The sequence below is a fragment of the Osmerus eperlanus genome, chromosome 2 (assembly GCF_963692335.1).
Source record: "Osmerus eperlanus chromosome 2, fOsmEpe2.1, whole genome shotgun sequence".
Classification (NCBI taxonomy): Eukaryota; Metazoa; Chordata; class Actinopteri; order Osmeriformes; family Osmeridae; genus Osmerus; species Osmerus eperlanus.
In genome coordinates, this window is record NC_085019.1 from 7,641,876 (window position 1) to 7,669,704 (window position 27,829).

The following is a 27,829-nucleotide window of genomic DNA, read 5'->3' on the forward strand; positions in this document are numbered from 1 at the left end:
AAAAAAGTAAAGAAACCATCACCTTCGTCACTGGTAGAACCAAGAAGATAAATTACATTCAAAGGCCCGTGCCCTGCCCTATTCCACATAATCATGGCCAACAACTCCATCTGCTGGTCAAAGTAAGTCAGGTCTGAACATTGTGTAAATAAATAAAAATGAAACAAACAAACAATATATCCAAGGTTGCAAAACTGAGAGATGAAGGGCTCCGTACGGCAATATATATATATTTGTATACACAAACACGATATTTTATTACATTTTCCACATGTTTATTTTTCACTTCAACTCACTGCTTAAAATATTACAAATCATGTGGGCGCAGGAACTGCAAGACGTTGGCTACGAACAATGATTTCAGTATTAGGCCTACTACATAAATCTGGTGCCTTAATTACCTTAAATCCTGCAAAATCATAGGGTTTGGGCTAAACCTTTGTTTAGTAAATATACTGTATATCGAAGTTAGGCTATGTGAAGTAGATTGGCATGGCAATACAAGAGTTCCGATTTCATACAGAATTGAAACCTGTGCAACCCTAAACCTTACACAGATATGGGCCATTGGGTGTGTGGCTGTGTTACCGAAACCGGTCCGTTGAGAAGTATGAATGCAGAACTGTAGTAACTGCCGACCAATCCTACTACACCCTTCCCTTCTGCTCCCAGCCACTAGGAGGAACAGGCAACCCAATTGTGGGACAAGGAAGCTGGGATAAGACACAACAGTATCGAAGTAAGCTATATACTGCAGCAGACAACAGAAAGGAGAGTTCAGAAGAGTTCTCTTACATGGACATTCAAAATGGCATCAAGTTCAACCAACGAAAGGAGGGCATTTGCACACAAAATTAATAGGTGAGAAACCTCTTTTTAACTTCGTCTCATGTGTGCCGCATATCGGATGATTTGAATTCGAGTATCTGGGAGACAGATTCGGCAGCATTTTAGGATTAGGGATATCACTGACAATAAACCGCGGCAGACTGAGACCGAAAGATTAGTCTTTTTAATTGTTCCGCGTGCACTTCAAATGAAGCTATGATAACGTTAGCTGACATTGAATTCGTTTAATAAAACAAAATGCGTTGTTCCCAATCTTAGTGTAATGAGCCATTGGCATTGCACTTGCTAAATAGCTAGCCAACCAGATTAGCTTTCTAGCTAGCTTTACTAAATGGGATTTAGGGCCACAAACCCTAATTGTCGGTGCACTAATACAATTTAGATAAATTACGAAATGTTGCATCCCAAACCACTTACAACCAAACTGGAAGTTGATATACAGACGATAGGTGGTGGTTGTCACATTCTTGCACTTGCAGTGCTAGCTACACAACTTAACGCATGCCATTGTTGTCAGCTCCGGTCGCTTAAGTCACATATCGATCCCCTCCCGTGTGTGGTGATATTAATCTACTCAGATTTTAACTGTTTCTGAGAAATGGAAATGGGAATAATCATTTCCGGTGCTAATGCATCAGACTCCTTAAAGTGGCTGACTGAATACATAAAGTAGCTAAGTGATTGCATACAAATCATCCAGTGTCAAACTCGCTCATGATTTTTAACACTCACAGAGTGTGCATGTAGATCTGAATGTAACGTTTAAGAAACGTAGACGCCAGTAAGACTAAAGCAATTTAATTCTACGTATTGCTAAATGCTCAGGACCTCCAGTCAACATGTGTTTATATCCTGGCTAATCAGTGCCTTGCCTTAAGACAATCCCGGTGACCCCAGAGGCTCCTGCATTCATTTGTGCAGTGTTTAGCTCCAAGAAGGAACTGAGAACATGAGAGCATTCGAGATAAACTGTATCAGCATTACAGCATGCAGGTGCACTAACATACTGCTAATCTAACAGACGTCTTGTGATCTGAGCGGGCAGGCACGCAAGCCGTAAACAACAGGACATGCCCATACCAGGATCTTATAGACATCAGTAGGCAATATCTCTGCAATGGTTCCTCTGTAACATGTTTATAAATGGGGAACAGCGCTATGATATCATTTTTAGTTGGCTCAGCAGTCAAGACTAAACAAATATGTTTTGTTTGCAAACGTGCATAGGTTGCAGGATCCCTTTATATATAAAAAAAACATCCACACTCCCTTCTGCTTTAGTCCTTAGTTCAGCCTTCTCCTCACTGGGACTTAGACTATTGTTTCTGCTCAGGATACAGGAAAAGGGCGTGAATTGGTGTTCCGGTTATTGCCCTTGGAGTAGCAAGCTTCCCCTTTTCCTGTGTTAAATACTAGTTGGATGTGGGGAGGCCGACTTGTAGGCTTATACTGATATGATGTATCAGTATAAGATGCTCTGATGCTACTGTACATAATTTGTGGAACCTACAGCCACACGTTCCCTGCCAGAAAGATTCTGTGACTTGTAATATGAGAGATATGGGAAGTGTTGTAGGGAGCCTTTTAGTTGTTTTGTTGTGATTTTCTTTAGTATAAATGTGTGGCTTGAATGCTCGCTATGCATACAAAAATAACAATATTGGGACCGTGACAAGGGGTAGGGGAAGCCTGCGTGGGTACGCAAAAGAAAAAATGAAGAAATGGCCCGTTTTGAGTTTCTGGAAGAGCAGCTGCATGTTCTCTCTGAGAGGATTCTGCGTGTATGTGGTTTTGTCCCTCTGTAAGCCTTCCTAACTGTTGCTCCGTAAAGGCCACGGTTCGAGTTATGGCTCTGTGCCTGGCTCGGCAGTCTGCTGGTCTGCCACTTCTCTGAGAAATCTGGCTTGAAAGCTATTCACAACAGCTGCTGGCTTTCAGCACTGCTACTGGTACCAGCTGCTGGAGACAGTGGAAGAGAGTTCATGGAAATGTCGTTTTATTTTTTCCGGAGTCTTATGAAAGTCCTTTATTAATGGTTCTGAACACAAGTGGCCTCTCTCAGTTTGAAAACCTTTTCAGCATAGTGTCTCTGAGTTTGTTTTCAGGGTATGATTAATTCATTCATCTATGCCGTCTGACTTGGGTCTGCAGAGAATCCAAATTAAGCTTCATAATTTGAATATGCATGATGGTGAAGAGGCAATTAGATTTTTGGGACATTGCGGGAGTTATTTCTTTGATTCACGATTTGGAAAAGAGCCTGAAAGTCTATAATTGCATACGGGCACATGTAGGCCCGCACATGGACTCACAAACACATAGACACACACACACACTCATACAGTGTCGGTCTTACTTAATTGGTTGAGAGGCTGTATTTTCCTGCATTGGATTCTATCAAGATCACTGACCCAACTTTAGTCTGTCAGTTACCTTATTATTATCTTCTGCCTGATAATAAAAGTGTGTATAAAACTGCCTACGTTCACAGCCTCCGGTCATCTGTCCCCATCTCTTAATGTACTCGATGACACGTGTCCAAATTGCATTTTGTGTCTCAGGACCGTGGCGGCGGAGGTGAGGAAGCAGGTGTCCAGAGATTACGGCTCCCCTCAGCTGTGCAAAAAGCGACCCGGAGCCCATCAGCCTGTGAGTTCGACTGTGTGCTGGTCAATGTGAACCATACAAATCTGCACTGGTGTCACACTGTGGCACAGATGAGGGTGGAAGGGGAGGTGTTTTTTGTTTTTCTTCTTCTCCCCCATCAACGAGAAGTCGCAAGTCACTCCTGAAGAATCGACCACAATCAGTGATATCAGTTTCAATGAAGTGCCATAAGAGAGTCAGATGGCTGAGCGGTGAGGGAGTCGGGCTAGTAATATGAAGGTTGCCAGTTCAATTCCCGGCCGTGCCAAATGACGTTGTGTCCTTGGGTCCACTTCACCCTACTTGCCTCGGGGGGAATGTCCCTGTACTTGCAAGTCGCTCTGGATAAGAGCGTCTGCTAAATGACTACATGTAAATGTAAATCCTCCCTCCAGAGTATAACAGTAGAGAGGAGCAATCAAGGGCCGATCATTCCTCTTCCCTGTCTCTCCGGCCCATTCTCCTTCCACGTTGCCGGTGTCCTGTTAGAAAAACGTCTCATAGTAGCTTGCTGACTCTCGGCAGGTGCCCCTGACAGAGGTGGTGGAGCCTTTGGACTTTGAGGAGTATGTGAGCAGCCACCCCCCGGGAGCGGAGTCTGGGCCTCTGAGGCAGCTGATGGAGTTCCCCCAAGATGACCTGGAGCTCCTCCTGCAGGAGAGAGAGTGTACTACACTGGAGCCCCCTCTGCCTGAGGAGGAGTAAGATGCACGCACACACACACACACACACACACACACACACACTCGCCAAAGCACATCTCGGCGCACTAAATAAACAGCATTACAGGCCACTTACCATACTTAGAGAAGTTCTCTGCCTCTATCAATATGGATGACATTCTACATAATGGATGTGCTTTTCTGCGCAGCACGCTGGACCCCAGAGTGAGAGATGCCTTGGCAGTCTACACGGATGACTGGCTGATTATCCAGAGAAAGTGAGCAATGTCACCATGTTGTCCAATATGCTTCTCTTGTCACGCTTAGGGTTCCCCAGTGTTTGTTCCGTGGTGGTCTTGGAGCGAGTTGAGTCGCTCGAGATTACCCCCTGAGCGTTGTGTCTGCTTTCGCGCTTGCAGGTATCAGCGCTACAGCACTGCACACTCGCCCCACAACTCTGAACGACAGAGAGAGAGGCAGAGAGGCCTGGTCAAGCAGACCTTCGAGCTGGACCAGACGGCTGCCGCTGAGCGCCAGGATGACCAGGTAGCTGTCCCGAGGCGCCAGAGGAGCCTCGTGGGGGAAAGTCCGCCTCTGTGGAATGTGTTGTGGTTACTGGACTAATCATATGGAATGTGCAGTGAATAGGGCCACACACTCTCCCCTTCAGTCGTTTAAGCTTACGACAGGAGATGTTGTCGTCTGCAAATTCGTAGCATAGGAACTCTGAAATGGTACCTTGTTCTTGCAAAGGTCAAACTCTCTCTCGTTTTGTGTGCGTGTGTGTGTCTGTCAGGATGACGCGAAGAGGCGGTCCGTGTCTCTGGACGACACACCGCGGGGGAGCTGGGCCTCTAGCATCTTTGACCTGAAGAACTCCTCTCCTGATGCCCTGCTGCCTTCCGTACTGGAGCGGGCAGCTGCCGAGGACATGGACCGCCGCAACGCCGAGGCTCGCCTACAGGGGCGCCATCCTGACCTGCTGGGGCTCTACCCTCCTCCGGACGAGGTCAGGCGACAGGGAAGAAGAGATTTCTAAGAGCTCGTGTTTCACAAGGACTCCTCATGAATGAGCTGTAGAAGTCTGGACTTGGGAACGGCCTGAATGTTATCGCCTACCTCTACATCTTTCTCACTTCCTCTCTCTCCCCCCTTCTCTCCCCCTCTTCTTTTATATCTCTGCGCACACACACACACACACGCTGTGTCTGTGTCCCTGTTGCCATGGTGCCTGTTCAAACACGGGTGTTTGTGTTCTCACGGCCGTGTCTGGGAGGCAGGACGAGGCTGTGGAGCGATGCTCTGTTCCCGAGGTGCCCAAGGAACACTGTGGGCAGCGAATCATGGTCAAGTGTCTGTCCCTGAAGTGAGTACCATCCCTCACTCACCGCTGAAGCCCTTCATCTGGTCCCCTCAGTGATCCCAGTCACACATGCCTCGATCACCCAATAACATTGTGTCCTGCTACTTGCTTTCAGATTTGAAATAGAAATCGAGCCGATATTTGGGACCCTTGCTCTGTACGATGTCAAGGAAAAGAAAAAGGTAGCCATCCTGATTTTATACACGATGTTATCTTCAAGCGCAGGGCAGACCGAATGTAGGGACTGTGTTTATCTAATACACATGACCAGTCATGTTGCCACAGTGAAGCTTTGCTCATGGCTGACTGATTATATTACTCTACTCTTGAGTGTCTTGTGGTTTGAATCTCCCCCCCCCCCCCCTTCAAAACAGAATTCAAATCCCTTGACTTCCATTTCCTCTGATCGACTCGCTCCCCCCCCCCCCCCCCCCCCCTCCCTCGCTGCCCCGTATCATGATGTGCCTGTCTTCCCCAGATCTCAGAGGACTTCCACTTTGACCTGAACTCAGACCAGATGAAGACCCTGCTGAAGCCGCACACGCCTCACACGGCCATCTCAACCCTGGCCCGCTCCGCCATCTTCTCCATCACCTACCCCTCCGCAGACATCTTCCTGGTCATCAAGGTACAATCAGCACTGAACGACTGACTCCATAAGTCCAGATGCAACCTGAGAAATGATTCTCTCAGGACCTCCCCCCCTGTGTTACCTGCATCAAAACAGACTTTTGATAGCCTCAGTTCCTGTGATTTCAGGACTTATTAAAAACAAATCACGATATTACTCACTATAACACTCTTATGAGGTTCCCCACAATTGTTTTGGATCCATCTAGTTTACACAGCTCTTACTTTTTCTTATTAAACAGTTCTGGTAAATATTGTCATTATCTCTTGCAGACATTGGCTTTAACCTTGAACTGTGAATCCTGGCCTGACTGTAACACCAACAGAATGATGCCAAGCTCATTTGCAATACTGAATCATTTAACATGGCCAAAAACAAATTGATCAGTTCTTGACTTTCTATGAAGTCAATATTGTCTGACCAAATAGTAAAGTTCAATGACACATTAGTTGACAATTTGGACTTATGAGAAAAAAAAAAAAAAAAAAATCCAATAGCTACAGTTAGGTCCATAAATATTTGGACATTGACACAATTTTCATCATTTTGGCTCTGTATACCACCACAATGGATTTGAAATGAAACAATCAAGATATGCTTTAAGTGCAGACTTTCAGCTTTAATTTCAGGGTATTTACATCCAAATCAGGTGAACGGTGTAGGAATTACAACACATTTGATATGTGCCCCCCCCCTTTTTAAGGGACCAAAAGTAATTGGACAATTGGCTGTTCCATGGCCAGGTGTATGTTATTCCTTCATGGGAGTTCGTTATTTCATTGACAAGGAGCAGATAAAAGGTCTAGAGTTCATTTCAAGTATGGTATTTGTGTTTGGAATCTGTTGCTGTCAACTCTCAATATGAAGTCCAAAGAGCTGTCACCATCAGTGAAGCAAGCCATCGTTAGGCTGTAAAATCAAAACAAACCTATCAGAGAGATAGCAAAAACATTAGGTGTGGCCAAATCAACTGTTTGGTACATTCTTAAAAAGAAAGAACGCACTGGTGAGCTCAGCAACACCAAAAGACCCGGAAGACCACGGAAAACAACTGTGGTGGATGACAGAAGAATTATTTCCCTGGTGAAGAAAAACCCCTTCACAACAGTTGGCCAGATCAAGAACACTCTCCAGGAGGTAGGCGTATCTGTGTCAAAGTCAACAATTAAGAGAAGACTTCACCAGAGTAAATACAGAGGGTTCACCACAAGATGTAAACCATTGGTGAGTCTCAAAAACAGGAAGACCAGATTAGAGTTTGCCAAAAAACATCTAAAAGACCCTGTACAGTTCTGGAACAACATCCTATGGACAGATGAGACCAAGATCAACTTGTACCCGAATGATGGGAAGAGAAGAGTATGGAGAAGGGAAGGAACTGCTCATGATCCAAAGCATACCACCTCATCAGTGAAGCATGGTGGAGGTAGTGTTATGGCGTGGGCATGTATGGCTGCCAATGGAACTGGTTCCCTTGTATTTATCGATGATGTGACTGCTGACAAAAGCAGTAGGATGAATTCTGAAGTGTTTCTGGCAATATTATCTGCTCAGATTCAGCCAAATGCTTCAGAACTCATAGGACGGCGCTTCACAGTGCAGATGGACAATGACCCGAAGCATACTGCGAAAGCAACCAAAGAGTTTTTTAAGGCAAAGAAGTGGAATGTTCTGCAATGGCCAAGTCAATCACCTGACCTAAATCCAATTGAGCATGCATTTCACTTGCTAAAGACAAAACTGAAGGGAAAATGCCCCAAGAACAAGCAGGAACTGAAGACAGTTGCAGTAGAGGCCTGGCAGAGCATCACCAGGGACGAAACCCAGCGTCTGGTGATGTCTATGGGTTCCAGACTTCAGGCTGTCATTGACTGCAAAGGATTTGCAACCAAGTATTAAAAGTGACAATTAGATTTATGATTATGTTAGTTTGTCCAATTATTTTTGGTCCCTTAAAAAGGGGGGGGCCACATATAAAATGTGTTGTAATTCCTACACCGTTCACCTGATTTGGATGTAAATACCTTGAAATTAAATTGCACTTAAAGCACATCTTGATTGTTTCATTTCAAATCCATTGTGGTGGTATACAGAGCCAAAATGATGAAAATTGTGTCAATGTCCAAATATTTATGGACCTAACTGTATATGCATGCTTGGGTATCAATATCTGTATCAATTATACATCTCTAGTCATCATAACTATAATTTCAAGTTATACAATATACTTGTAATACAGTACATGTATTGCTTTTATTGTATGTTTCAGCTGGAGAAAGTCCTTCAGCAGGGTGACATTGGGGAATGCTGTGAGCCCTATATGGTCATGAAGGAGTCAGATTCATCCAAGGTAAAGTTCCTAACTGCCTGTATGTGAGTAAAGAGGGATAATACACGTGCTGCTGTGCAATCATAAGCATTTCTCAATTCTGTCTCGACAGCTGCAATATTTGCAATTCTTTATTTGATAGATCAACATCCTGCAACCCGGTAGTGTTAATTCAAATCTATAATTCAGCTCCGTCAGGGCCTAGGTTGAAATCCCCGAAGGCTTTTTCTCCGCTTTTCTAACCTTGTCTGTTCTCTCTCTCTCTCTCTCTCTCCTACCTCTCTCTCTCCTACCTCTCTCTCTCCTACCTCTCTCTCTCTCTCTCCTACCTCTGTCTCTCTCTTACCTCTCTGTCTCTCTCCTACCTCCCTCTCTCTTCTATCTCTCTCTCTCTCCTTCCTCTCTCTCTCTCCTTCCTTCCTCTCTCTCTCTCCTTCCTCTCTCTCTGTCTACCTCTCTCTGTCTCTCTCTCTCTGTCTACCTCTCTCTCTCTCTCTCTCTCTCTCTCTCTCTCTCTCTCTCTCTCTCTCTCTCTCTCTCTCTCTCTCTCTCTCTCTCTCTCTCTCTCTCTCTGTGTGTCTCTGTCTCTCTCTATGTCTACCTCTCTCCAGCACAAGGAGAAGCTGGAGAAGCTGCGTTCGCAGGCGGAGCAGTTCTGCGGCCGTCTGGGGTGCTTCCACATGCCCTTCGCCTGGACCGCCATCCACCTCCTGAACATCGTCAGCAGCGTGGGCGGGCTGGACCGCTCCGACCCGGACTCCGACTCGGGTACTCATCCGGCCATCGTATCACCATGAAGGATGGGAGTCAAACCCTGCACTGAGTGAAATTCAGCTTTGTGGCTGGAGTGTTCCCCAAGATTCTGAAAGGCAATGTGCTCTCTTCCCTTCCTGTCAGAACGCAAAGGCCATGGCACGTGGAACGAGAGAAAAAAGAAGGGATTCGAGCGGATGAGTGTGGGAGATGATATGTGTAACTTTGCCACCTTCCGTCCAGCCACCCTCACAGTCACAAACTTCTTTAAGCAGGTTAGTTAGGGTCTGTCTTAGTGTGTGTGTGTTTGTGTGTTTTCGATGTAAATGGGGATGTTTGTTGATGTAGCAGAACTATGCGTGTGAGTGCTATGTCACAGGGTTTGTGTAAGTTTCTCCGTTTTTGTGATAATCTGCTGTGTGTGTGTGTGTGTGTGTGTGTGTGTGTAGGAGGGAGATAGGCTGAGTGACGAGGATCTCTACAAGTTCCTGGCAGACATGCGCAGACCGTCGTCGGTTCTCCGTAGACTGAGGCCTGTTACAGGTTAGAGTAACACACATTCACACACACACACGTATACGTATACTGAGGACACATCTTAAATGCATCGCCATGACGTCCACCCTCGTGAGTGTAACTCTGGTCCCTGCGTGTGCCCCCTGCTGTGTGTCCGCAGCCCAGTTGAAGATCGACATCTCCCCGGCCCCTGACTCTCCTCACTACTGTCTGTCCCCTGAACTGCTCCACGTCAAGCCCTACCCCGACCTCCGGGTGCGCCCCACCAAGGAGGTGCTGGAGTTCCCCGCTCGCTATGTCTACACCCCCCACACCACATACAGGTCAGCGCACACTCACACACACCTACCGGCAGACATTCCCCCCCCAAAAAACAGGCGGTCGCGATGAATCCACGCACTCATAACATAGACATCCAACTTTATTCACGTCATCAGTTAAACGCTTTATTAACGTAGTTAACGCAAACCCATTTCAACGGCGTACAGTTTTTTATCGCGAGATTAATGTTATTTTTGGCCTAGCAAACTTTGTAGTTTTATTCACATGCTGTTGCAACAGCTACTGACGTTAGAAAAACTACAACACCACACCGGATATAGCTAGACCAGAAACAAAACAACAGGCATGCCGCACACACTTGTTTGGGCTTGCGAGCCGGCTAAAGAGTAGTAGGCTAAAGTTACATTTTGAGTGGATGGCGAGCGCGAGATGCCGAAATGAATGCCAATAATATTCTGAATGGAAAGTTTACTTTAAAAAAGTTGCCAAATGGTTCTATTGACAAGACCAAAGTGATCTGTGTGTTTTGTCGTTGTGTGAACTCAAGCTATCATCGCAGCACGTCCAGTCTGAAATACCACTTGATGGCCAAGCACACAACTGATGTGAATTCTCCGCCCCCTCGTCAAAGCCAGGCGATTGCAATGTTGTTTTCAATATAAAAAAAAAAACATTTGCACCAAGCGATCCGATCCATTTTTCCATGTTGATAAGAGCATTAAAATGAGAAAAAATAATGGGACAAAAAGAAATCAAGGGACATTTAGAATAGATAAAAATATGACATTAATGCGATTAATCGTGATTTAAATATTTTAATCGTTTGACAGCACTAATATAAATACAATGAGTTATTCGTTCTCATGAGTTTTTGTTTATTGCTTTCAGCGTGGCTGTTTGAGTTGACAGGATGTGTATACTAGGGAGTGTTGCCCGCTGTTTCTGTTGGTGCGAAATGGAGACCGTGTTCTACTCAGGCAGGAAGACCTTGTGTCAGTTGAACGATCCCCCAGGTGATGTAGACTCCGGAAGGGCTAAATCCTGGCCCTGCTCTGCAACGAGAACAACAACACGATTGATTCGCTCAAGCCCTCAGCCGCTGTGGATCGTTAATGCACGAAGCGAGCGTTTGGGACGTAGAGACCAACCTTAGCCGCCACGGCCCTCTGCAGCCTGGTCAGCTTCCTGTTCTGAAGCTCCAGGTTCTGTCTCTGTCTCTTGTTCCACTTCTCCAAGGTCTTCAGAAGAGCCGAGTGATTGACGGCCCTCTCCTAAACAAGACATGAAAAGTGTCTTCTTTTAGTTTGAAACAAATACCGTACCTCCGGAACGACACCCGAGTTGCAAGGCGGCAGGTACCGTGGGTGCCTGCGTGCGGTCGAGGGAGATGCACCCTGGGGGTACCTGTAGTTCCTGAAGCCGGATCAGGGTGGAGTTCTTCAAGTTGGTCTCGAGGTTGGCCACCTTCTTCTTCAGCTCCTCTTCCTCCTGTTCCACGTGGGCCAACTTGCTCTTGGTCTGCTCAGCTTGAGTGTACAGCTCAGCCATCTGGGCCTGTCAAAGAGAGCATCTGTCAGCTCTTTCCTCCTCTCCCCCCCCCCTTCCCCACACACTGGGCTCCGACCAGCTGGTAGCTGACCGCACCTCAACACATACTTGCTGTTCAATGGCTTTTCACACACCTTCCTATATTCTTAAAATAGCATCTATCCCAGAGCGTTTTAACGGTAACTTTGCCCGATGGGTACGCTAAAACAGGTATGCTTTACTCCCACGCACTGTTTGTAATGCGTTTCTAAAGCGTTGGCTGTTTCCTTCACATTTGGCAAAGGAAGAAAGGGCTGCAGCTTTGTTATGTCTGTTCCGCTGCTCGGCTCGTCTCCTGGCCACAACAACAGAAGCTTATCTGACTGGGATTTCAGCTACCTGGCATACCATCTCTCAGCTTCAGCACAGCAAATCCACCCACATCCACGACTTGATAGCAAGGCCCGAATATTGCTATTAAAACAAGTCAACCATTCATCTCCATTAACCAGACAGGTTCTCAGATAACGGTGAGGAGAGTGTTGAGGGGGGGAGGAGGAAGGGGGTGTTTTTCCTCACCTCCAGCAGCCCGAGAGCCCCTCTGATGTGGACCTCCCGCCCGGCCGCCTGCACGGCGTCCTGGCTCAGCCCGCGCAGCGCCAGCTCGTGGCTCCTCAGGGATTCGGTGATGCGGGCGATCTTGGCCTCAGTGCTCTGGTAGATTTCGTGGAAGGACTGGCTGAACTGGAGCACGCCGTACATCAGCACGCTCACCTCATCCTGCGAGGCCGCCGCGGCCTCCGCCTTCCTGGGCGCGGCGAGGGGGGCGGCGAGGGGGCCGGTCAGGCACGCCGACACGCACAGCAGGCACAGGGTCACCCTCATCCTGGAAAGATTACTAATGAGAGACCGACCGAGGTTCTGTCTGAGAATCAATATGTCCAAAATCCAATTCTCAGTTCCCCCCTCAGTCCCCCTAATAGTTTATGGTGGAGCCTTTCTCAGAAGTGACGTTTGCGTGTTTGTGTGACTGTCATTTATATTGGATTATAGAGTAGGTGTGCAACATCGCTGTGAAATATTTGCTCAGCAATGGGCCAATCAGAGAGCAGCCCAGTGGCCTTAGTCCGAACGACCTTGAAGTTTTGCTCAACCCCTGAAATTGTTCAATCCTTGGGCTCTAAATACCGTTTGCCCCGTACCGTTTCTTCTCACGCTGTTGTATCTATATGTCACCATCCATTATAGCAAGTCTGAGGATCAATTCTTTGTGTTGAGAGATTCTTGATGGTGGATTATCAGCAACTGAATCAAATCGGAGGTTGTAAAATGTGCACGTCGGTGACTCTTCTTGTGTTTGACTTGGGAGTGGTTTCCAGGTCACTCACACCTATGCAAGTGACCTCATGCACGGGTCAAACTCTCTAGGCTGTGTTAAGGACAGTCCAGCAGATTGACAGATGGCCTTTTCACACAACACAGACAGATTAATTCGATAGTCCCCTGCTGTTTTGGTCAGACTGTTGGGTCTGCCTGTTCTCTCACAGTCTGTGTACACTGCATACAGTTAGGTCCATAAATATTTGGACATTGACACAATTTTCATAATTTTGGCTCTGTATACCACCACAATGGATTTGAAATGAAACAATCAAGATGTGCTTTAAGTGCAGACTTTCAGCTTTAATTTCAGGGTATTTACATCCAAATCAGGTGAACGGTGTAGGAATTACAACACATTTGATATGTGGACCCCCCCTTTTTAAGGGACCAACATAATCATAAATCTAATTGTCACTTTTAATACTTGGTTGCAAATCCTTTGCAGTCAATGACAGCCTGTAGTCTGGAACCCATAGACATCACCAGACGCTGGGTTTCGTCCCTGGTGATGCTCTGCCAGGCCTCTACTGCAACTGTCTTCAGTTCCTGCTTGTTCTTGGGGCATTTTCCCTTCAGTTTTGTCTTTAGCAAGTGAAATGCATGCTCAATTGGATTTAGGTCAGGTGATTGACTTGGCCATTGCAGAACATTCCACTTCTTTGCCTTAAAAAACTCTTTGGTTGCTTTCGCAGTATGCTTCGGGTCATTGTCCATCTGCACTGTGAAGCGCCGTCCTATGAGTTCTGAAGCATTTGGCTGAATCTGAGCAGATAATATTGCCAGAAACACTTCAGAATTCATCCTACTGCTTTTGTCAGCAGTCACATCATCGATAAATACAAGGGAACCAGTTCCATTGGCAGCCATACATGCCCACGCCATAACACTACCTCCACCATGCTTCACTGATGAGGTGGTATGCTTTGGATCATGAGCAGTTCCTTCCCTTCTCCATACTCTTCTCTTCCCATCATTCTGGTACAAGTTGATCTTGATCTCATCTGTCCATAGGATGTTGTTCCAGAACTGTACAGGCTCTTTTAGCTGTTTTTTGGCAAACTCTAATCTGGTCTTCCTGTTTTTGAGACTCACCAATGGTTTACATCTTGTGGTGAACCCTCTGTATTTACTCTGGTGAAGTCTTCTCTTAATTGTTGACTTTGACACAGATACGCCTACCTCCTGGAGAGTGTTCTTGATCTGGCCAACTGTTGTGAAGGGGTTTTTCTTCACCAGGGAAATAATTCTTCTGTCATCCACCACAGTTGTTTTCCGTGGTCTTCCGGGTCTTTTGGTGTTGCTGAGCTCACCAGTGCGTTCTTTCTTTTTAAGAATGTACCAAACAGTTGATTGAGCCACACCTAATGTTTTTGCTATCTCTCTGATAGGTTTGTTTTGATTTTTCAGCCTAACGATGGCTTGCTTCACTGATGGTGACAGCTCTTTGGACTTCATATTGAGAGTTGACAGCAACAGATTCCAAACACAAATACCATACTTGAAATGAACTCTAGACCTTTTATCTGCTCCTTGTCAATGAAATAACGAACTCCCATGAGGGAATAACATACACCTGGCCATGGAACAGCTGAGCAGCCAATTGTCCAATTACTTTTGGTCCCTTAAAAAAGGGGGGGCCACATATAAAATGTGTTGTAATTCCTACACCGTTCACCTGATTTGGATGTAAATACCCTGAAATTAAAGCTGAAAGTCTGCACTTAAAGCACATCTTGATTGTTTCATTTCAAATCCATTGTGGTGGTATACAGAGATAAAATGATGAAAATTGTGTCAATGTCCAAATATTTATGGACCTAACTGTATATCTGTACATGATTGACAGTGGGGTTGCCGTGTCCGTTACCACTCATGTTTACTCAGAACACACATGGATTCTCACAACCTCTCTCTTTTTCCTCGCTTCACTCGTTTGATTTACTTTGCATAAAATTGGCTCTCATTAAGGCTTTTATTTATTTATTTGGACTGCCTAACTGTTTTAAACCCTCAGCAACCCTCTGTTGGATATTTCACAGGCGAGGCTGGAAAATGTGTTTGGCTGTAAATACATGGGCAGGCACACTGTAGACGAGCTGAAAATGGAATGCCTTGACCTCATATCCCATCGCTATTCTGTCATTGCATTGAAATTCACCTCCGCCTCCCTTTCTCTTTTCCTCCTCTGTGTCCTCCCTTCCTCCCCCTCTTCCTCCACTCCTTTGTCGTCTGCAGGAACCTGCTGTATGTGTACCCCCAGAGTCTGAACTTCAGCAGTCGGCAGGGCTCTGTCAGGAACATCGCTGTGAAGGTCCAGTTCATGGCAGGAGAGGACCCCAGCCAGGCCATGTCGGTGAGTGGCTCCGACCAATCGCACGCCAGGAGACTGCAGTGTCCTCATGACAATGGCATCTCCCCCCACAAAGACCGGCCTCGGGCTATGAAAGCTAAGGTTTCGTTGTTTGACAAGGTCCCCCCCCCCCCACACACACACACAAGAATGTCTATTGTGTGCACAGCTGTGTTACATTAGGATCATTGTGGTCTTAGTTTCTTGGAAAATACAGTATGTCTGATAAGTTGATATATGTTTTACCTGCGTGATGTTTTTGAGTGCAGTTCAGACAAAGGGGGATGACATTTCTTAATCTGATTGAGGTAGAAACTGACCTAATTATAATCTGTGCAACTGTCACTAGCCTCCAATTCCTAACAGGGAGGTGGATTACCAAATGAGCAGTCCAATCAATTTAAATAACAAAAATAAAATAAAACATTCATAAATTAAAATACACATGGACAGTTACTTAGTGTAATTGCTTAACACAAAATGCATCTCAAAAGTGACTAGGTTGTTCTTGACATGTATTTTTACAAACAAGACAATGACATGCCATAAACATGTTTTGCCAGTAGATTACATCATGCTTGACTCATGTTTTGACTAACTTATCCTTGAGATCAGATCTGCTTGTGATGCGGAGAAACACAGTGTGATTTCAAGTGCACCCCCTGCTGCTGAAACGAAAGCAAAAAACACATTTGACGTCATGAAAGCGTATCTTTTCTCACTCAAACAGGTCATCTTCGGCAAGTCCAGCTGTGCAGAGTTCATAAAAGAGGCCTACACTCCGGTCATCTACCATAACAAGTATTCCCACTCCCACCTCGTTCTTTCGTCACATACAGATCCTCTTCATCCTCTTTCCACCGCCTCTCACCTCCCTGCCTCTCTCTCCCTCCGTCCCTCCCTCGCCCCTCCCAAGGTCTCCAGAGTTCTACGAGGAGGTCAAGATGAAGATTCCCGCCAACCTGACGGATAACCACCACCTGCTTTTCACCTTCTATCACATCAGCTGCCAGCCCAAGCAGAACACGCCCCTGGAGACCCCAGTGGGATACACCGTGAGTACAGCATGCTAGGAAGGCCACGATCACAGCCGCACTGCCATGCCATGACGGCTCGTGTGGCCAGAGATCTGAGGTCCTGCTGCCATCTGCTCTCCACAGTGGATCCCTCTCATGCAACATGGCCGCCTTCGGACCGGATCCTTTAGTCTCCCTGTGTCTGTGGAGAAGCTGCCCCCCAGCTACTCCGTCCTCACACCAGATGTAAGTGTGTCTGTGACTGTGTGTTTGTGTATGTCTGTGACTGTGTGTTTGTGTGAGACTGTGTGCGTGTCTGTGACTGCGTGTGTCGTGGTCAGGGTGGTTGACGTACCCCATGTCTCTCGTTCCAGGTGCAGCTTCCAGGCATGAAGTGGGTGGACAACCACAAAGGGGTGTTTAACGTGGAGGTGACGGCTGCATCGTCAGTTCACACTCAGGTCCGAGCGCGACACACCTCACCCCCCCCCACACACACACACACACACACCCTTTCTTCCTTGCTAATTCAGCCTCTCGTCACACCTCCTAAACACGGGCGCGTGTGTCTGTGTCGGCAGGACCCTCACCTGGACAAGTTCTTCACGCTGGCGTACGTCCTGGAGGAGTACTCGTTCCCCTTCCGCCTGAAGGACGTGATCATCAGCGAGGCCAACGTGGAGGGGGAGCTGAAGGCCAGCATCTCGGCCCTGCGCGGGGCGCTCCTGGACACCTGCGTGCGCTTCCTGCACCAGCTGCTCAGCAAGCTCATCCTGCTCATCGTGCACCCGCCCGTCATCGCCGGCCAGATAGGTGAGACGGCCCCCCGGGCTTCCAGGCGGCCATTTTGTTGACCTCGCCCCCCTCCTCCTCCTCGCGCTGAGGCCTCACGCTCCGCTCTTCCCCGTTCCGTCTCAGTGAACCTGGGCCGGGCGGCCTTCGAGGCCATGGCCCTGCTGGTCAACCAGATCCATAAGAACCTGGAGGGGAACCAGGACCAGCACGGCCGCAACAACCTGCTGATGTCCTACATCCACTACTGCTTCCACCTGCCCAGCACCGAGCCAGCCATGCCCCCTGCTGGTGAGTGATCCCTGGGCCCCACAGCCAAGACCCCTGGGGAGTCAGCCCCCACAGGGCTGGGAGATGGCTCTCCACTTTAGCAGAGAGATCCATTATCACTATCCTGCATTTAGCAGAGATCTCTGTCGATAAGGGCGTTGGCATCCGTTGCCGTGGTGACTCCCAGGACCACGTTTTAACAGATAGCCACACCTTCTTTCTCCTCAGCAGCAGGATCCCCGGCCTACGAGCTTCCAATCCACTACGCCACGTTGTCGAGGGCGACGGCGCGCCCCAGCAGCCTGCACCTGTCCCGCTCCAAGAGCATCAGCAACTCCAACCCCGACCTGGCCTCCTCGCCCGCCTCCCCTGACGAGGAGGTCCAGAGGATCATAGGCAGCAAGGTCAGCCTCACGACGTGTCCGCGGGACCCAGGACTTCCTGTGTTTCCTCGCAGCGATGAATACTATTTTTGAATACTATTTTTATTTGATTTGTTCTAGTATATACTGCATTATGTTTATGTGTAGCTCCTTCTACGGCTCTGAGTTGTTCCTGTGCTTCGCCTGTAGTTAGGGACGGAAACCGCAGTCTCTTCCCATGGACAATTACTGTTGTGTGTTTCCTGTCCTGCTAATGAAGGCGCCATTAGCGTGTGTGTGTGTGTCCCTCCCTCCCCCCCCCTGGTGGTCTCCAGTGAGGCGCCTGTGTGCTGTACTGGATGTTGGTGTGCATGCCTGTGGTTTGCAGGGGAACTCTGTTGATTCCAACTGCCGACGCCAATTATGCAATTATGCTGTGCCTCTGTCCCCTTGTCTTCTGTCCCTCGACACCCCCCTCCCCCTCCTTCCTCTCCCCCCCCCCTCACTCCTGTCTAATCTGCCCTTGTATCCTCCCTAATCTTCCCCTCCTAAACCCCCCCCTCCATCTCCCTTCCTAACCCCTCCCTCCTCCCCCTCCCTCCTCCTCCTCCCTCCCTCACCCACCTCCCCCCCGGTCCCTGCCTCTTGCCTGCCTGTGTGGGGATGCCAGGGGATAGACCGTTCCCACTCCTGGGTAAACTCTGCTTATGCCCCCGGGGGCTCCAGAGCCGTGCTCCGTCGGAACCCCAACTCCAGCTGTGAGCTCAAGCAGGTGCCTACGCCCTCCCTCTAATCCCCTCTTCTCCTCCTCCTCGTCCACGTCCCCGAATGTCACATCCGACACCCCGTCCCCACCCAACTCACCCTCGTCTCCCTCCGCTCACAGGGGACTGCATCCGTTTGTTTGTGTGTGTGTGTGTCCATCCATTCTGCTGTCCAATCAGACTCGCCCAGCTTTCCCCCTTCCTTCAGCTAGACCATTCTTTCCATGCACATGGGTCTGTCTCATTCATCCGGGGGTTTATGCTGTCACGGTCAAGTTCAGCTCGGGGAGCTTTCAGAACCCGACCGGTCTTCTCATTGCTCCCGTCATGTCTTATCACCCCACCTTCTCATCTGCGTGTCGCCATGGCACCATCACTCCCATCTCAGACGAGCGAGCGAGGCTGTCGCATGTCGGCCTATCTGGACAGCTCCTCCTTCTGCTCCGCTCCCACTAGGCAGATTGCCAAGAAGGTAACAACAGTCCAACACACAAAAACAAAACGAACGTTCGACCACTTCACTCATTGTCCACATTCCAAACTCTTCTTATCATGCCCATCCTCACCCACCACTAAGCTGTGTCTGTGCGTGTCACAGTTGAGCCACCGTATAAAACCAGATGTGTTTGTGCGAGAACCTGTTCCTGTGAGCGTTGACACAGTCACCAGAGGTCAGAGGCCTGTATCAGGAGTCAGCCTTAAGGAGCTCGCACTCCCACACGACACATATCTCCATAGATCTCGCAGGCTCAGCTTCGTCCCCACACCACCTTTTTGTGCATTTGCGAGATATGTGGTTCTCTTTGCTGACTTGTCGGTTGTTTCCCCTCTCTGCCTGGGGTTCCTGTCCTGGCCTGTGCTCCAGCTGCTCCACGAGGAGCTGGCCCTGCAGTGGGTGGTGAGCACCAGCACTGTGAGGGAGGCGGCACTGCAGCAGGCCTGGTTCTTCTTCCAGCTCATGGTACGTCTCTCCCGGGGGGCCCCTGGAGAAAAGCACCGACACGAGTCCTTGCACCTGTCAGGGTGGGCCTGCGTTCTGCCCTGCGTTCAGTGTGACCGTGTGGTGACGGCACCGCTCTCCCGCCCCCCCCCCTCCTCCCAGGTGAAGAGCATGACCCACCACCTGTTCCTGTCCTCTCGGATGGGCCTTCCCAGGAGGCAGCGTTTCCCAGACCGTTTTGTGGACGACATCGCCGCGCTAGTTTGTGCCATCAGTGCAGATATCGCCAGCCGGTACCACAAGGTACTAAATACACCGACCCATCTCGAATCCTTTTACTCGCGACCTCCTTTCCTTGTGTGGTTAGTTCATTTCATACTTGTGCGTTGTTTTAAAAGTAAGTACAACGGATATGACTTTGAACGATACAAATATGTTTTATTATCCTCGTTATTATTGCGTAACTGTATATCTGACACTCCTCTGTGTCTTTCCTCGTCTTTTTCACGTTTTATATCAATTTCTCACGTTATACCACCCCCCCCCATCCTCTTTCTCTATAACAGGATGTGGAGCTTGTGGAGAGGTTAAACTGCAGTCTGGCCTTCTTCCTGAATGACCTGTTGTCCCTCATGGACCGAGGCTTTGTCTTCAACCTCATCCGCACCTACTACAAACAGGTACAGTACTAACAAACTCATCCGCTTCTACTACAAACAGGTACAGTACTAACAACCTCATCCGCTTCTACTACAAACAGGTTCCAGCAATAACAGTCTGCTTTCCCCATGAAACCATTTTCAGATGTCGATCTCTATTTGGTCCTTTCTCAAACAATTGTGTCTGTGTTTGTGTGCCAATATGTGTGTACTCTGTGTGTGTGTGTGTGTGTGTGTGTGTCCCAGATTGCCAACAAGCTCCACACAGCCCAGAACCCCAGCACTTTGACCGCTCTAAGGATGGACTTCTGCCGCATCGTGTGCAGCCACGAGCACTACGTCACCCTGAACCTGCCCTGCTCCACCGTCAGCCCCCCCGCCTCGCCCTCCCCCTCCACCTCCTCCACCACCTCCCAGGTGCTGGAACTGCACCCTCCAGTCACTTCACAACAGTTTACCAACAGCGAATCCAATGGAGTGGAGATTTCCTCTTGATTTGGGATGTCGTTGACCCCCAGCCTCCCGTCCTCCTCTCCCCTGCTTCTTCTTCTCTCCCCAGAGTTCAGCGTTCTCCAACATGGTGCAGGACCAGGGTGTGGCCAGCATGTTTGAGCTCTCCGTCCCCTTCCGCCAGCAGCACTTCCTGTCGGGCCTGCTGCTCAGCGAGCTGTCCCTCATCCTGGAGCCCGACGGAGAGGGGTGAGGCTTGACCGTGCACGCACGCCCACACATGCCCACACACACTAGCCCCTAACCCACACCCACACACTAGCCCCTAACCCACACACACCCACAAACACTAGCCCCTAACCCACCCACCCACACACACTAGCCCCTAACCCACACCCGCCCACACACACTAGCCCCTAACCCACACACACTAGCCCCTAACCCACACCCGCCCACACACACTAGCCCCTAACCCACACACACTAGCCCCTAACCCACACACACTAGCCCCTAACCCACACCCGCCCACACACACTAGCCCCTAACCCACACCCGCCCACACACACTAGCCCCTAACCCACACCCACCCACACACACTAGCCCCTAACCCACACCCACCCACACACACTAGCCCCTAACCCACACGCACTAGCCCCTAACCCCCCGGGTGTTGACGCGGCCCTTGTTCCGCAGGGTGTTTTTCCTGCACAAGAAAGCCATCAGTGCGGTCCACTCCCTGCTGTGCAGCCACGACGCAGACCACCGCTACGTGGACCCCCAGGTCCGCGGCCACGTAGCCCAGCTCTACCTGCCCCTCATCCCCATCATCATGGAGACTCTGCCACAGCTTTATGACTTCACAGGTCAGGGCGACCACCGGTCCGGCGCCATCTAGGTTGAGATATCGGGGTCGTAGAATGTCTTGTGTGTTTTATAAACTCCAAAGTCGAGGTAGCAATGCTTTTCTGTTTGTGTGTGTGTGTGCGCGCGTCTCTCGACACGGCGTCTGTGCACGTGCAGACACCTCGCCTGTTCGTACGCGCCACGCCCCCGCCCTGGCCGACGACGGCGACCCCGACAACGGCAACACCATCAGTCAGTCTGTTGCCATGGCGATCGCTGGATCCCCGTTGCCTCATGCCAAAGCGAACCCGTTCGCCCTGCCCACAGTGGTAAGACAAAACACGCTCCCTCTGCGCTGCCCACGCACGCACGCACGTCAGATGTCAAAACACGCTCCCTCTGCGCTGCGCACACACTGGTCAGATGTCTAAACGCCTTCCGATCTTCCAGTCAGATATTAACTGGGGGGTCAAGAAAAATAAGGTTTAAATGCAAGCAAATTTCAAAAAAAGGCTATTCAAATTGGACACCCTTAGTTGGATGCTGAATGAAATATGTCCTCGTGCACATGCAGGAGTCATTCCATAGTGATATCACGGGGAACCAAACATTAGAACAGCATGTTCTTTTTCCAAGGAATGTGCCTTCCATTCCGCTACACCTCTGCGCCTGCAGGTGGCTCTCGAGGTGCCACGTCCCTGTTTTCACAAACACTCGCCCGCTACTGCGTGCAAAGGCTGTGGGAGTGGATCTTGATATAAGCCTGGCTGTGTGTGTGTGTGTGTGTCCCTGTCAGGCCGGCCGCCAGGGCAGCACCCTGTCTGCCGAGTGCAGCAGAACCCTGCTGGTGTGTTTCCTGTGGGTGCTGAAGAACGCCGACGCGGGCCTTCTGGAGCGCTGGGTGTCCGACCTGTCCGTCCTCCAGATCAACCGGCTCCTGGACCTGCTGCACCTCTCCGTGTCCTGCTTCGAGTACAAGGTAACCCCCCTTCCCCTCGCTCTGGCCCCCCCTCGCACGCCCACCTGTCGCGCAGCGCGGCTGACCCACACTGACGGCGCCATATTTATCAGCGACGCATTATTATTATTTTTTTTACCTGCCGCTTTCTGATTCGCATGGCGATTGTGTTCCTGCTCTGTGATTGGTGGGGTTTTTAGGGGAAGAAGGCCCTGGAGAGGATCAACAGTCTGACGTTTAAGAAGTCTCAGGACATGAAGGCACGTCTGGAGGAGGCCATCCTGGGGACCATCGGAGCCCGCCAGGAGATGGTCCGACGCAGCCGAGGTGCCAGCCAGGGAACACAGAAAAAAAAGACTGTAGAAAAGACTATCTGTTCACGTTTTATGTATTCATTTGGAGGAATGTTGGGAGAAGGAGGTGTGTGTGTGTGGTGACTGAAGTTTCAGTGTGTTTGTCTCCAGAGAGGAGTCCGTACGGCAGCCAGGAGAACGTCCGATGGAGGAAGAACGTCACTCACTGGAAACAGAACACAGACCGAGTCGATAAGTAGGTCTCCTCGTTTACATGGGCGCCAAGCGAAACCGCTCGCTTTAAATACACACTCGAATGACGGTTTCTCACCCCGTATTGCAAGTTTGCTTTGCATTTCTGCGCTCTGCTGGCTGTTTCTGTTTGAGAGGGTGTACTTGTAGGTTCCTCTATTTGTGCGAGTGACGAGTTGTGTTCTGACAGGACCAAGTCTGAGGTGGAACAGGAGTCGGTGGTGGATGGTAACCTGGCAACTGAAGCGTCCCTGGTAGTACTGGACACGCTGGAAATCATAGTCAAGGTACAAGGAGACCTCCCCCCCCCCCCGCTCATGCGCCAGTCATTCTTTCTCCTTCCTGGTTCGTGACAGCAGTGGTGTGTGTGTGTGTTTCAGACGGTGCTGGTGTCGGAGCTGAAGGAGAGCGTGTTGGGCGGGGTGCTCCGCGTCCTCCTGCACAGCATGGCAGGAAGCCAGAGCGCCCTCTTCCTGCAACACTGCTTCACTACACAGAGGGCCCTCGTCTTCAAGGTGTGTGCGTGCGCGCGTGTGTGTGTGGCTGTGCATGTGGTTGGCTGTAAGTCACGTCTAGAATTCCTTTCGATTTTGCGGCACATTATTTGTCAGCAGATGCTTCTAGGCTGTACAAAGCTGATTAATTGTGTGTCTGTGTGTCTGTCTGTCTGTGTGTGTGTCTGTGTGTGTGTGCGCAGTTTCCAGAGATGCTGTTTGAGGAGGACACTGAGCTGTGTGCAGACCTGTGTCTGCGTCTCCTGCGTCACTGCGGCAGCAGCGTGGGCGCCGTCAGGAGCCATGCGTCCGCCTCCCTCTACCTCCTCATGAGGCAGAACTTTGAGATTGGCAATGTGAGCCTGAACCACACCTACTTACTGGAAGGGAAAAAAAACAAATACTAAAAGAAAAAACGGCACGCGAAACTCAACAATGCCCGTGTGTGAAGCCACGGTGAGATGAATAATGATCTTTTGATCTGGGTTTGGGGCAGAACTTCGCCAGGGTGAAGATGCAGGTGACCATGTCCCTGTCGTCCCTGGTGGGGACGTCTCAGAACTTCAACGAGGAGCACCTTCGGCACTCCCTGAAGACCATCCTGACGTACGCCGAGGACGACCTGGAGCTCCGTGACACGCCCTTCCCAGAACAGGCAGGAACCCCCCTTCCTCTTTCCACCTGGAGAAGGAACGCTGACCAGCACTTTTGTTGTATTTTTATTTTTTTTGCCCTACGGCATCAACATCTCTCCTCTCCTTCCGTTTGTGTGTTGTCACTTCAGGTCCAGGACCTCGTGTTCAACCTACACATGATCCTAACCGACACCGTCAAGATGAAGGAACATCAGCAGGACCCGGAGATGCTCATTGACCTGATGTACCGCATCGCCAAGGGCTACCAGAACTCTCCGGACCTGCGTCTCACCTGGCTCCAGAACATGGCGGGGAAGCACTCGGAGAGGTCCAACCACGCCGAGGCAGCCCACTGCCTGGTGCACAGCGCCGCCCTGGTGGCAGAGTACCTCAACATGCTGGAGGACTGCCGCTACCTGCCCATCGGCTGCGTCACCTTCCAGGTCGGTCGCGCGCGCGTGTGTGTGTGATGTCACCGTGCATGTCATTGAGAACGGACTTGCGTGCTTGTCCTGATGCAAGTTTTCCTGACAATATGTACCACACGACACATGTAGAACATCTCGTCGAACGTACTGGAGGAATCCGCCGTGTCGGATGACATCCTGTCCCCAGAGGAGGAGGGCATCTGTGCGGGGAAGTACTTCAGCGAGTCTGGCCTGGTGGGACTCCTGGAGCAAGCGGCTGCTTCTTTCAATATGGTACAGCTCACCCCCCACCCCTCCACACACCCTCCTAGTAAACAAGGCCTGTCTGTAGTTAAACTCACCGCAAGATCATAACATGACCATGTGGTGTCTGTTCCACAGGCTGCCATGTATGAGGCCATCAATGAGGTCTATAAGATCCTGCTGCCCGTCCACGAGGCCAACCGGGACTTCAAGAAGCTGGCCACGGTCCACGGCAAGCTGCAGGACGCCTTTAATAAAGTCTACAACCAGGTGTGCTGTCAGCCTCTGGCAGTGACATGCCCCCCCCCCCCCACAAGCTGCACTGTATTACTGTAAATCTGACATTAGAGATTGATATGCCACCACTACATTCACTTCTGCTAGAAATGAACCAACAATGCGTACCGTTTAACCGAGAGATTTTGTTTGTTTTTCCCCTCAGAGTTCTGGATGGGAGGTAAGAAACAATTTGTGTTTGTGACTACTTTGGCCGTTTTCTTTCAGACGATAACATTTTCTTTCCTCTCTTTCTCAATTATTCCTACATCCTGCCTTTCTTGTCCTCTCTGGATGGTGTTTAACCGGTGAGTGAAACAATATAAAACCCCAAACCTAATTCAGACCTCATTTGTGCCCTCAAACTTTCCCTCACTTACAAGCACACAGTGTAGAACCATTGCTCAACTCAGACTCAATTCCCATGGGCCTCCTTAATGGTGGCTGCGGTTGCAGCTGGTTTTAAATGTTGTAACATGTCTATTTAGGCCAGCTCAGCACCAGCTCTGAAAATGATCTGGGGTGGTTGTTTTTGTTGTTGTTTTTGTTTTGTTTTTTTTCTCGTCTCTTCATCCTCCCACACCCCCTCTGTTCCCGCAGGACGCAGAGGATGTTTGGAACCTACTTCCGGGTGGGCTTCTACGGCTGCAGATTCGGAGACCTGGATGAGCAGGAGTTTGTGTACAAAGAGCCGTCTATTACCAAGCTGGCCGAGATCTCCTACAGACTGGAGGCACGTCAACGTCGTTGTGTGTGTGTGTGTGTGTGTGTGTCTGAATGGTGGAGTGGTGCCATGTACGGGTGGAGCTGACTGGTTCTCATTGATCTGGCGTTTAGGAATTCTACTCTGAGCGATTCGGGGATGAGTTGGTGGAGATAATCAAGGACTCGAACCACGTGGACAAGAATAAGATGGACCCCAACAAGGTCAGACCAACCGACGAGTAGCTTAGAGGGCCACGTCTAAACTCGCAATCCTCCCGACAGTCCTCGTTGCTAACTTGAGTGCGTACGTTGGTCTTCCAGGCCTACCTGCAAATCACGTATGTGGAGCCCTACTTCGACACCTACGAGCTGAAGGAGAGGATCACCTACTTCGACAAGAACTACAACCTGCGCACCTTCATGTACTGCACCCCCTTCACCCTGGACGGGCGCGCGCACGGCGACCTGCATGAGCAGTACAAGCGCAAGACCATCCTCACCACCTCGCACGCCTTCCCCTACATCAAGACCCGCATCAACGTCATCCACAAGGAGGAGGTGCGCGGGCCCCCCTTCCGCGTGCGCCAGTCTGGTCGCGACGCGTCGGCCCACCCTTAAGGGGCGCGGCATCTCGGACCGAGAATGATTGTCCTGTTGTGGTCCCTCGTCTTTCAGATCATTCTGGTGCCCATGGAGGTGGCCATAGAGGACATGCAGAAGAAGACCCAGGAGCTGGCCTTCGCCACCCACCAGGACCCGGCAGACGCCAAGATGCTCCAGATGGTGCTGCAGGGGTGCGTGGGCACCACGGTCAATCAGGTACAGCTAGTACTTAGCCGGCCCCGGCCCTGCACACGCAGGGCGATTGCAGCCAGTGTTTATGTGTCTGAGTGGAAGTCTGCGCGCGTGTGTAAACATGTCTGAGCGCGCTTGTCACGGCTCTCCTCCTTGGCAGGGCCCTCTGGAGGTGGCGCAGGTCTTTCTCTCCGACATTCCCGATGACCCGAAGTTGTTTCGCCATCACAACAAGCTGCGCCTCTGCTTTAAAGACTTCACTAAGAGGTAAGGACGTGTTCCAGACTCCAGACAGTGGACTGTCGTAGTCTGCCCGTGGGGGTGGGGGGGGGGAACCAGCCTTGACTCTCTGGGTCTCACCTCACGCAGGTGTGAGGATGCCCTGAGGAAGAACAAGGCTCTGATCGGACCGGATCAGAAGGAATACCACAGGGAGCTAGAGAGGAACTACCATAAACTGAAAGAGTCTCTCGGCCCCCTCATCAACCGCAAGATCCCCCAACTCTACAGAACACTGCCAGCTCAGACCACGCAAACACAACGGTAACACGAGCCTCTCTCTCACACACACAGAGACGCACTCACACACTCGGTATAAGCTCATCCAATTCAACCCAGCACCGAGGCTTAGTCAACACACAATGGTAACTGGACTCTGTACTTTTACTGCCTGAAGTCACACGTTTCAAGCTGATTCAACTTAACACATCTCTGCGAACCACATCACTCACAAACACTACAAGAACTCCACCAAATGCCCACATACATCCAAACTAAATTGATGGAAAACCCCAAAATGTCATCACTTGACGCATGCAATGAAGCTACTGGGGGGGGGGGGGGGGGGACTGCCTGATTTGTTATGGAAAGTATCAGCACATAGTTTGTTGTTTTATTACATATTTCTTGGAGCCAGCTGCATGACTTATGTTATTGTTGGGAAGCTGCAATTTTTTTTTTATTGAAACCAGAACTTTTGTATCACCTGTTGCCAGAGCACAGGTCTTACCCTTTCTGAAACCTCTCTCTCTTCATCTGTAACATTTGAAATGCTTCTGCAGAAAAGTAAGAGTTCTTTTTTGTTTGTTGGGGGGGAACAGGAATTCTTACAGCAGGTCCAGTCTTCGCAGAGTGGACTGTTGAAGCAAGGCAGACTTCCGAAGACAAGAAATGAAGGCCTTGAGAGCTTTATTCTAGTCTGTGTTTCCCCACCCTCACACACCAACTAACTAAAACACACTTGCCATCCTGTCCCATCTCTAGCTTGCACTCCCCACACACACACACACACACACACACACACACACACACACACACACACACACCACAGGTCATGCTATCCAACCTCTAGCCCTTCCTATTC

At 49.7% G+C, this 27,829-nt stretch overlaps 2 protein-coding genes across 5 annotated transcripts; one reads left to right on the forward strand and one right to left on the reverse strand.

The window, feature by feature from the left end:
• Positions 1-706: 706 nt before the first annotated feature.
• On the forward strand, positions 707-27,767 carry LOC134010901 (dedicator of cytokinesis protein 7-like). The gene is made up of 49 exons (XM_062450227.1): positions 707-861; positions 3,411-3,498; positions 4,021-4,196; positions 4,367-4,435; positions 4,577-4,703; positions 4,954-5,166; positions 5,438-5,523; positions 5,636-5,702; positions 5,999-6,148; positions 8,421-8,501; positions 9,092-9,248; positions 9,378-9,508; positions 9,683-9,776; positions 9,910-10,072; positions 15,177-15,294; positions 16,022-16,092; positions 16,208-16,346; positions 16,452-16,553; positions 16,682-16,768; positions 16,889-17,120; positions 17,226-17,390; positions 17,598-17,773; positions 18,402-18,503; positions 18,884-18,967; positions 19,361-19,456; positions 19,598-19,738; positions 20,002-20,115; positions 20,341-20,511; positions 20,654-20,793; positions 21,238-21,407; positions 21,565-21,716; positions 22,184-22,366; positions 22,546-22,672; positions 22,810-22,894; positions 23,081-23,177; positions 23,271-23,405; positions 23,588-23,740; positions 23,881-24,039; positions 24,169-24,462; positions 24,577-24,720; positions 24,829-24,960; positions 25,133-25,147; positions 25,574-25,699; positions 25,804-25,893; positions 25,993-26,229; positions 26,347-26,490; positions 26,627-26,733; positions 26,836-27,009; positions 27,567-27,767. Exons 1-49 carry the CDS (start codon positions 809-811, stop codon positions 27,607-27,609), a joined length of 6,360 nt encoding a protein of 2,119 aa, XP_062306211.1. The 5' UTR covers positions 707-808; the 3' UTR covers positions 27,610-27,767.
• On the reverse strand, positions 10,694-12,589 carry angptl8 (angiopoietin like 8). 4 transcript variants are annotated; one of them, XM_062483069.1, is made up of 4 exons: positions 12,138-12,589; positions 11,391-11,585; positions 11,180-11,302; positions 10,694-11,078 (listed from the first exon to the last, which is right to left on the reverse strand). In XM_062483069.1, the coding sequence occupies exons 1-4, from the start codon at positions 12,441-12,443 to the stop codon at positions 11,025-11,027; spliced, it is 678 nt and encodes a 225-aa protein (XP_062339053.1). In that variant the 5' UTR covers positions 12,444-12,589; the 3' UTR covers positions 10,694-11,024. The 4 variants fall into 4 exon arrangements, with proteins under 4 accessions (XP_062339053.1, XP_062339063.1, XP_062339074.1 ...); XM_062483079.1 differs by having other exon boundaries at positions 10,698-11,083; positions 12,138-12,588; XM_062483090.1 differs by having other exon boundaries at positions 10,709-11,078; positions 11,436-11,585; positions 12,138-12,582.
• Positions 27,768-27,829: the final 62 nt, after the last annotated feature.

Excerpts from the sequence above, each read along its gene's own strand:
- LOC134010901 (XM_062450227.1), top strand. The coding sequence starts at position 809 with ATGGCATCAAGTTCAACCAACGAAAGGAGGGCATTTGCACACAAAATT. Across the intron at positions 20,512-20,653 it reads CCTCCTCCACCACCTCCCAG|AGTTCAGCGTTCTCCAACAT; the intron begins GTGCTGGAACTG and ends TTCTCTCCCCAG. Across the intron at positions 23,178-23,270 it reads CGCTGGAAATCATAGTCAAG|ACGGTGCTGGTGTCGGAGCT; the intron begins GTACAAGGAGAC and ends TGTGTGTTTCAG.
- angptl8 (XM_062483069.1), bottom strand. The coding sequence starts at position 12,443 with ATGAGGGTGACCCTGTGCCTGCTGTGCGTGTCGGCGTGCCTGACCGGC. Across the intron at positions 11,586-12,137 it reads GGGCTCTCGGGCTGCTGGAG|GCCCAGATGGCTGAGCTGTA; the intron begins GTGAGGAAAAAC and ends TCTCTTTGACAG. Across the intron at positions 11,079-11,179 it reads AGAGGGCCGTGGCGGCTAAG|GGCCAGGATTTAGCCCTTCC; the intron begins GTTGGTCTCTAC and ends GTTGCAGAGCAG.